The sequence below is a fragment of the Phyllostomus discolor genome, chromosome 6, assembly GCF_004126475.2.
Source record: "Phyllostomus discolor isolate MPI-MPIP mPhyDis1 chromosome 6, mPhyDis1.pri.v3, whole genome shotgun sequence".
Taxonomy (NCBI): Eukaryota; Metazoa; Chordata; class Mammalia; order Chiroptera; family Phyllostomidae; genus Phyllostomus; species Phyllostomus discolor.
Window position 1 is genome coordinate 63,312,055 of NC_040908.2, and position 9,352 is coordinate 63,321,406.

Below are 9,352 nucleotides of genomic sequence, written 5' to 3' on the forward strand. Positions count from 1 at the left end.
TTTTTAAATAATTTGGCCCTGGCTAATGTGGCTCAGGAGGTTGGAGCATTGTCCCATAGTCAGGGTTGTAGGTTTGATGCCTAGTCAGGGCATATTCCTAGGTTGCAGGTTCAATCCCCAGTCCGGGTGCACATGATCCTCAGTCTAGATGCACACGGGAGGTAACCAATGTTTCACTCTGACATTGATTTTTCTCTCTCTCCCTTCCTGTCTCCCTTCCTCTCTCTTTAAAAGCAATGAAAAAAATGTCCTCAAGTGAAGATAAAGAAAAATTTAAGTAGTTTGTTTTTAAATGACTGACACATTTATTTTGTAACATATTTAGATTTTTAGTTATTGAGTACATGACGGTGTTTAGTAGTGAATACATGAAATGTATATCAGCACATATTTTTTTACCTTATGGCTAATTTTTTTTGGATCTTTCAATATAACTCATTTTGAAATGCTCTGTCAAATGCAGATAACAAAAATTATGAAAATTTGGCTGTGTAACATAATAAAGGCCTATAGTCCCCTTAAAATGTAACATTTAATTTTCATGTATAATATATTTTCTGAGCAGCAGAATGCATAACATTTTAATTAATACTAGAAAGTTATCAGGTTCACAGGTCATACACAATTGTGGGGGAAAATATTTTGTCATCAACTCTGTAACATGTTAAAAGATAAACTGTGGCATATAAAAATGTTTAAGAGTTTATTTGAGCAGAGCACCATTCACATTGGGCAGCCTTGTACACAACACAAAGAAAGGAGCTCCAGGGGGCTGGACAAAAGGAAAGACTATTATAGGCAGAAGGCAGTAGGGAGGAGAAAGTTATACTGGGCAGAAAAGCAGGTAGGTTATGGCCAGGTCACTTCCTTTGGGGCATGGAAGGGGCCTACGAGGCAGGTCACCTGCCTGGAGCTGACCAGGGGATTCTGGATGAGCACGCTTGAGATTCCATTTGGTGATGGTGGGGGTGGGAGGGTGGTTTAGGCTAATCGACTACATTTGGGCCTGTCGTCTTGTGTTGTTTTTTTTTTTAACAAAAATAACAATAATTATCTCATATGTAGATTTTTGCTCCAAATAATTCTCATCCTTAGTTTAAGCATCTTGTTGCAACAGAAAAGTCATCACAGGACACAAGAGTAGGAAGCGAACTCAGGGGTGCCTAGTGAGATGAATGCAACTCCTTAGGTGTCTACAGATGCAGAACAAGAGACACTGCATTTTGCCAGTCTGGATGCAACAGTGTTAGATGCAGCTGCTCAGGAGCTATTCACAAAGTGACTTGATCCATCAGTTCATCATTAAAAGGCAAAATGCCTCACACAGTGGTGGTCACTTCCTTAACCAGCCTGTGTGAAAGTTGTCTGCACTGTTTGAGACCAATGGAGAGAAAGAAAAGTTTCACTGTTAAGTGGTAAATACTGATGGATTATTAAGTTAAGGTTTTTATTGTGTGGATAAATATATGCAAGTACCTGCACTTAGTCAATACCAAGTTGGAATCCGAGAACAGAAATTCTATAGGAAAAACTACTGGGGGTTGGCAGGAGGAGGATATTCAGATGGTAAAATAGCTTCCTACTTGCTAATCTCACTAGGGCTCATTTCAACATTCTTGACTGGCTCAAATGAAAAGTCAATGTATTCTTTTTGCCCAGGGTTGTTTGTCATTCCAACAGGTTCACCCCAATTGTTGGAGGTGCAGATGAACCACCCAGGGTAGGCAGCTGACTCTAGTGTGTTCCGGGATCCCACATCTGCCCTATAGAATGCGAAGGGCTTTGAGTCTTCTTCCTGCCAGGTAGTCAGCTGACCAAGATTCTGCTTCTGAGATAAAAGGGATTAATTAGTCAGCATAGCCTCTGAATGGGAGACAATTCAGCCTGTGGGTTCTTGAAGCCCAGAGGCAAGTAGGAGGGCAAGAAGCTTTTCTACCCAAAGCTTCCTGGAGGTGGTGCACCTGCTGAACCAGCCAAGATGAGATTTGTGGAGAGTGAGAGGCATGGCGGGGTCTTGGCCTTCCACTTTGGGGTGGCTGAGGGGACAGGAAATTGGATGGGAGTGCTCACCTTCAGCTGGAGGGTCGGCTGGCTTCTTTCGCTGTCCATCTCACAGTAGAGGCAGAGATCTCCTTCAGAGACCGCCAAGAAAATTAAATTTTCCTCATGCTCATCAGGCAAGCTGAAGCGAGCAGGTAAGGAAAAAAAGATTGCTGGGAAAAAGACAGTCACAAAAGAGGGATTGGTCCTCAAAGCAGGAAAGAGGACTTCTGTCTGCTGGGGCTTCAGGCTCCTTCACTCTGGCCCAAGCCTCCTACCTCTCACATTCCAGAAAGATTTCCTTCACACCTGGTCACCAGCACAGACCGCCATTCCATTCCTAGGGCTCCTTGGGGCTCCTTAGCCCCAGCCCACCCCCTGCTGGAGCTGGATGTGTCCTACAGCCTGAGCTGAGCCCTGGTGGGACACCTTCCCCTGAATGCGGAGGACAGAAAACAGCCAAGAGAGAGTCACCTGGGCGTATGTAGGGTCTATCTGGAACTGCTTCAAGAGTTGTAGATTCACCAATTGGTGCTGTATTCAGCACCAATACTTTGTGGACCTGGTCATGAATGGTGAATTTCTCTGGGACTTGGGTCACCACTTTTGGACCTAGATCAATATAACCAAATGTCAATACTTCACATTGAAAATGCCATAAGGAGGGTCCCAACCCAGCCCTCCTCCTACCTGTGGACTTGAACATCTGCCCACTAAACATCTCTCCACCCCAGGCTTCCTGCCATGCTCCAGACCAGCTATTCAGCACATATGTGAACATACAGGTTTCCAATTTTGACACATGAGTGGGTTCAAATCCAGGCTCTGTGACTTACTGCTTTAGGCCATAGGATACGTCACTCAATGTCCCCAACCCTCAAAGCCAACCAGGTAAAATGGGGTAATAACAACACCTACCTTGCAGGGGCATTGGGAGGATTAAAATGCTTACTCAAATGAATGGCCTTTAGCCTCCCTGGTGCTCATAGCCAGGTGTCTGAGTATGGAAGGAACTCCATACATGGTAATCATTATCCTTCTTAACTCTTCCTCCTGTACCCTCTCCCAGAGATAGCATGCTGCCAGCAATTCGTGGGGTGAAACAGATCCTCCCACTGGCTGGGCCAATAGACCCACAGTGGGGTGGGGGTGAGAGATGGAGGAAGGAAGCACCCAGGATGTCAGCATGGTGAAGACCACCTGGTACTCCAGGTCCATCAGAAAGCCACAGGGCTTGTGTCTGGCCCTGGAGGAACCTCTCTGAATTCACAGGAACAGCCACCATGGTGGCCAAGGGATTTCCCAGGGCAGGGCTCCTGGGAGAACGTTCAGGCCATTTCTTCCCACAGGTGGGGCCTTGCACAGAAACCCTCCCTACTGGACCTCTGAATGGGTGGGAGGACTTCCCCTCACTGAGAAGCTCGGGCACCAGATTGATGGGTGCAGGAGATCACAAGTGGACCAATGACAGTCTTGGATGGTGTTTGTAAAATGTGAAGTAACCACTGCATCAAGTGATGCTATCATGTAGTTACCTGTGATGGGTAATTACAACATAGAGAGGAAATCTAAGGTCTTATTCCTCTCCCATGCAACACTCACACATCTCTGGCTGGTCTTCTCCTGCCCTGGGAATGGGGGACTCCTCCAGTAACACTGGCTCTTTGTGGCCTCCTCCCTGAAACCTTCCTCAGCCCCCTCTGTGTGGGAGGCTTCCTGTCTAGGCTGCCACAGTACTCTGCATGCACACCTGCAGCACAGGTGTTGGTGTCCCTATTTCATCTCCCTATGGCATCAGAAGGTGCTGAGTGTGGGTCCCCTGTCTGACTTGGCAAGATCCTTCTTGGCCCCAGCCCAGTGCCCCAAGCATCATGGACACTCAGCATTCATGGCAGGGATAAGCGGCCCAGGTGAGATTCTAAGAATACCTGCAATGATGTGGGGTCAGGTGAGATCTGTGGGTCACATCCCCGGGCAGCACTAGAATCTTCACAGGGACTTCTCTGGGCCACCCCAGACATTCTGAATGCATGGGACTGATGAAGATTGTTTCAGAATCATGAAACCAGACTAACTCTAAACCTTCCAGCTTCTCAAACATTAAGCATACATGCAACTCTGCCTTTCTGTCAGCCCCACTGCTGGCAGTGCTGCTGCTCTGAGGGCCACCCTCTGACTGGCATGGCCTGAGGCCATGGTTTTCAGGCTTGGCTGCACATTGGACCACCTCATGGATGATGTTTTAAAACTGTGGATTCCTGGGCCTCATATCCCCAAGCTTCTGATTCATCTGGTCCAGGGTGAGACACAGACATGCTATGTAAGTTGCATTTCTAGCACTATATTGTGCTTTTCAACTCTTAAGTATTTCTTAAACCATATACTATGTCCATGGATTGGAAGTATTATCGTCATTAAAATGTCCATACTACCCAAAGCAATCCATACAGTCAATGCAATTCCTATTAAAGTAACAATGGCATATTTCAAAGATCTAAAACAAATATTCCAAAACTTTATATGGAGCCAAAAAAGACCCTGAGTAGCCTCAGCAACCTTCTGAAAGAAGAACAAAGTTGGAGAGATCACAAAACTGGATTTCAAACTATACTACAAAGCTGTTGTAATCAAAACAGCCTGAGTCTGGCACAAGACAGGCATATGTATCGATGTAATGGAATAGAGAGCCCAGAAATCAGTGACACCTCTGTGGTCAATCAATATTTGACAAAAGAGCAAGTGCACACAATGGAGTAAAAACAGTCTCTTCAATAAATGGTGTTGGGCACATTGGACTGCCATGTGCAAAAAACTGAAAATAAGTCACCAAATTACACCATGCACAAGAATAACCTCAAAATGAATAAGACTTAAATGTAAGGTTCGAAACCATAAAAATCCTAGAAGAAAACATAGGCAGTAAGACTTCAGACACAGCAATATGTTTGCCCATATATCCCCTAGGGCAAGGGAAATCAAGGAAAAAATAAATGAATGGACTGTATCAAACTATGTATAAAAAGCTTCCACACAGCAAAAGAAACCATCAACAAAATGAAAAAAGAACTCGCTGTATGGGAGAGCATATTTGCCAATGATACTTCTGGTAAGATGTTAATTTCCAAAATGTATGAAGAACTTATACAACTCAACACCAAGAAGACAAAAAATCCCATTTGGAAGTGGGCAAAGGACCTGAATAGACACTTCTCCAAAGAGAACATACAAATGGCAAATACACATATGAAAAAATGCTCAACATCGCTAATTTTCAGAGAAACACAAATTAAAACCACAATGAGATATCACCTCACATCTGTCAGAATGGCTACCATCAATAAATCAACACACAAGTGCTAGGGAGGATGTGGAGCAAAGGGAAAGCTAGTGCACTGTTGGTGGGATTGCTGATTGGTGCAGCCACTGTGGAAAACAGTATGGAATTTCCTCAAAACACTAAAAATGGACCTGCCGTTTGACCTACCGACCCCACTTTTGGGAATACATCCTAAGAATCCCAAACCGCCAGCCAGAAAAAGTATATGCTCTCCTGTGTTCATAGCAGCCAAGATCTGGAAGCAGCCCAGGTGCCATCAGTAGATGAAGGGATAAAAAAGCAGTACACATTTGCACAGTGGAATACTACATGGCTATAAAAGAGAAGGAAATCTTACCCTTTGGAGCAGCATGGGTGATCCCAGAGAATACTATGCTAAGTGAAATAAGCCAGTCAGAGAGAGACAAATACCATGTGATCTTACTCATATGTGGAATCTAATGAACAAACTGAACTGATGAACAAAGTGAAACCAGAAGCATGAGCACATGGAACAGACGGACAGATCTCAGAGGGACGGGGTGCGGGGGTGACTGGAAGAGATTAGCCACGGGGAACACATGCATGTGTGCACAGCCCATGGACACAGAGGACAATGCGGGGATGATGGGGGTAAGGGCTGGGGGGCAAAGAGGGCAAAATTGGGAGACATCTATAACAATGTTAACAATAACATTTGTTCCATCTATGAGGGGATCCCCAAAATGGAATTTGTTTATAAAAATGTGTATTTACTCTTACATGTTTAACCTTCAGTCACCTTCAAAGTAGTCTCCACTTGATGCAATACACCTATTGAGATGTTTCTCCACTGCTCAAAACAGTTTTTGAACTCATGAATTTTGTTGCCTTTTAGTGCTTCCACCATTTTTTATTTCACCTCTTCCACATCGGCAAAACATTTCCCTTTGAGGACTTTTTTATCCAGAGAAACAGAAAAGTCACCTGAGGTGAGATCAGGAGAGTAGGGAGGGTGGGGCGGTGGGGGGTCATGCCACTTTTGGTCAAAAACTGCTGAACACTCAGTGCAGTGTGGACAGGCGCACTAGTAAATCACCCATCATGAAATGGGCAAACGTGTTGAAAGAGATTTCAAAAAAATTCACTGAATCCCAACGCAGCCTCTCACAACAACTCCAGCTGGTACGCTGATGCAGGTGAGTTCCTAGAACACTCATCTAGTGGAGGAAGACTGTCCTACAAGGGGACCGCCCTCCAGAAGATAACTCCAGGGGTTTCGGGGTCCCCTCTCGAACTTCCTAAATCTGTTCTTTTACTTCTGTTTCCCTCCCAACACAGCCTGACTTGGGACCCACCATCTCCCATTCAGGCTTGTTCATGTCCTCTCTCACTTTACTCCTGACCCCTGTTTGAAGAAATCCATTCCTCAAACGTCCTGCTTGAGGCCTCAGTAGACCTCTCAATGCCGTTATGGGGCTGGTACTCTTTCCTGTAGGGCAGTGGTCCTTACCTTCCCGTGTATCACAACAACCCTGGTGTCTGCACAAACAGACCCCTGAGCCCCACACCCAGAGTTTCTAAGGCAAGAGTCTATGGTGGAGCCAGAGAATTTTCATTCCCAACAAATTCCCAGGAGCTTTGCTGCTTCTGGTCCAAGGATCTCACACTGAGAGCCTGCCCCTGGGTGTTGGGGGGCTACATCCCTGAGGACAATTCAGAATAGGCCCAACAGACAGACCTGCATGGTGGTCCCACTGATGGGGCCCAGTGCAGAGCAGGGGCAGGCACCTCCCACCAGGGCCAAACCAGAACCAGCTGAATCACCTGAGGTGGCAGCCACAGTGGAGGCTCCCGGGGATGCAGGAGCGGTGCCGGCACTGTGTGCCCTCCTCTCATTTGGGGCTCACTGCCCTCTTCCCTGGAGGAAATTTTGTGTTGACACATGGCCTGAGGTGGCTCTGGGACTCAAGCCAAGGGCTCCTCACAGTGCCCTGGGCAGGGGGTGGTGATGGCAGCCTTAAACTTGACTCAGGACAACAGACATTGTAGTTCCTTAGATCTCAGTATGCCACTTAATACCTGTGCACCTGGGGCTGGTGGCCTCCCTCTGGTTCCAGTTTCTGCACCTGAAAGTGGTGACGTTAACATTTCCTGCTGGGGTTATTGTGAGGGTCACCTGTGGCCTGTGGGGTGGGTTCTAGCTCAGTGTGCCCAGGGTACTCAGTGACGCTGGTCCCCCACACACCCCTCCTGCCAAGTTCCTGGTTTTCACAGGCACTGTGAGGAGGTCATGGCTGCCAGCAATGGTCAGCAGAAGAACCTGGGATGCTTCCCAGGCTCACACCTGTTCTTCTCCTGAGCCACTGAGCAGGTATGCGTGAACCTCCCTCTGCGGGCCCATCTTCTTGTTGACCCCTCTGAGATTTCAAAGGAGATGCCTAAGCCCCAGGCCAGCACCCTTAGGAGCCCCTCATCTCCGGTTCTCCCAGTCCCCTGAGAGAGCCCAGTGGCACCATCCCCACCCCAGCCTCACCAGGCTACCCAGGGGCCATACCTGCGTGTGCAGAGTTCAGAGAGGCGAGGCTCGGGCCTGACTCCAGGGGACCGCTGGCTGCATCTGGAGTCAGAGACAGTGAGGTTGGCGTACACTTTGGGGATTTTCCAGGGACTCAAGAGCTTCGAGGGGCCATTTAATGCCTTACTTATTTTGTGTGTGTTTTCAGAAACAGGAAGAAGAGAGACAGTAATGACATTAAAAATGGCTCTGCTGGTCAGAGATGGTGGGAATGGGAATGGAATGGAGCTGAGTGCAGAACTTCCTACAAACACCCCCATTAACTCAGGGGCAGAGCAAACATCGCCCACACCTGGGAGAGTGATGGGGGTCCCGCCTGGTAAGACATTAAGCCTGAGAAATGCTGGAATGAAATCTGACACCAGACTTTTGTGCTAAGAGCACACAGAGCTCCTGGCAAAAGCCCCCACCTGTGCTCTGTGTGAAGGTCCCACCAGCCTGCGCTCTGGGACACAGCAGCACCAGTTCCCAGGACAGGGTGAGCGTGGCAGCCACCTCCTGGCCCCGTGCTAGGAGCGGGGCTGGGCCCAAGCCTCTGTCATCACTGTTACTGGATCCACAGTTGTCAGTCCAGTGTCCTGAGTTTTAGTTTCAAATGATGATGGTCACGTGCGAGTTGAAAGCTCAGGATGTGGCTTCTGGCAGGTTACAGGCCTCTCCCTTCACACCCGTCCATTGGACAGTCACGGAGGCCAAAATTTTGCTTTTAACATCTGCCTGGAGCTGACGCCCAAGTACTTTCCTGTGGGGAGCACTCAGGAGCACAATGTCACTGCCCAGCCCAGACTCAGAGACACCGTCCCCCACTGCGGACCCCTCCTCTGCTGGGCAGTCAGGGGACAGAGGTGTGTTTGGAGGATTCAAAACCATCCTGTTCGTGAGTCAGGACTTCAAACCCTGAGTCTCTGGTGAGCTTCACCCATTTGTCTACCACCTGCTGCCCTGGGCTCCTGCAACTAAGCTTCATTTGCTCTCAAGAATTTCTGTCTTCTAATTCACCTACCCAGGTAATTCTCAAAGCTCAGTGTCCATGCCAGGTGCCCAGGGAGGCCAGGGACAGTGGACGGTTCCTCACAGGGTCCTGCTTCAGGAGTTTCCAGGTGCATTTTCAAAAGAACCTCACCTTCTGGGCCATACTGGGGTTCAGCTCTCTCCAGGTCACCAGAGTCCATCTTCACTCCTGCGTTCTCCTCCAGGAAGGACATTTTCAGTGTGATGAAATGACTCAACGGGAGCCAGGGATTAAGGGCAGGGCCTGAGGGGACAGGAGGGACACTGGCTACCCCACCTCTGACCCCAGGAGACCGGGGTCCCTCTCTTGGCCGGCCTCCCTCTCTGCTCAAAAATGTTTGCTGTGTCCAGCAAGCCCCCTTGGGGCCCACCTTGCTCTTCCCTGCAGCCTCGTCCTTTGAGTTTTGCCCTGCCAAAGTGACATTTCC

The 9,352-nt window shown here is 48.1% G+C and overlaps 1 protein-coding gene across 1 annotated transcript; it reads right to left on the reverse strand.

Annotated features, from left to right (window-relative positions):
* Nucleotides 1–1,066: 1,066 nt before the first annotated feature.
* On the reverse strand, nucleotides 1,067–9,118 carry LOC114498469 (interleukin-37-like). Its single transcript, XM_028514385.2, has 5 exons — nucleotides 9,037–9,118; nucleotides 7,893–7,955; nucleotides 2,515–2,652; nucleotides 2,071–2,213; nucleotides 1,067–1,828 (listed from the first exon to the last, which is right to left on the reverse strand). The coding sequence occupies exons 1-5, from the start codon at nucleotides 9,116–9,118 to the stop codon at nucleotides 1,580–1,582; spliced, it is 675 nt and encodes a 224-aa protein (XP_028370186.1). The 3' UTR covers nucleotides 1,067–1,579.
* Between the last annotated feature and the right edge of the window lie 234 nt (nucleotides 9,119–9,352).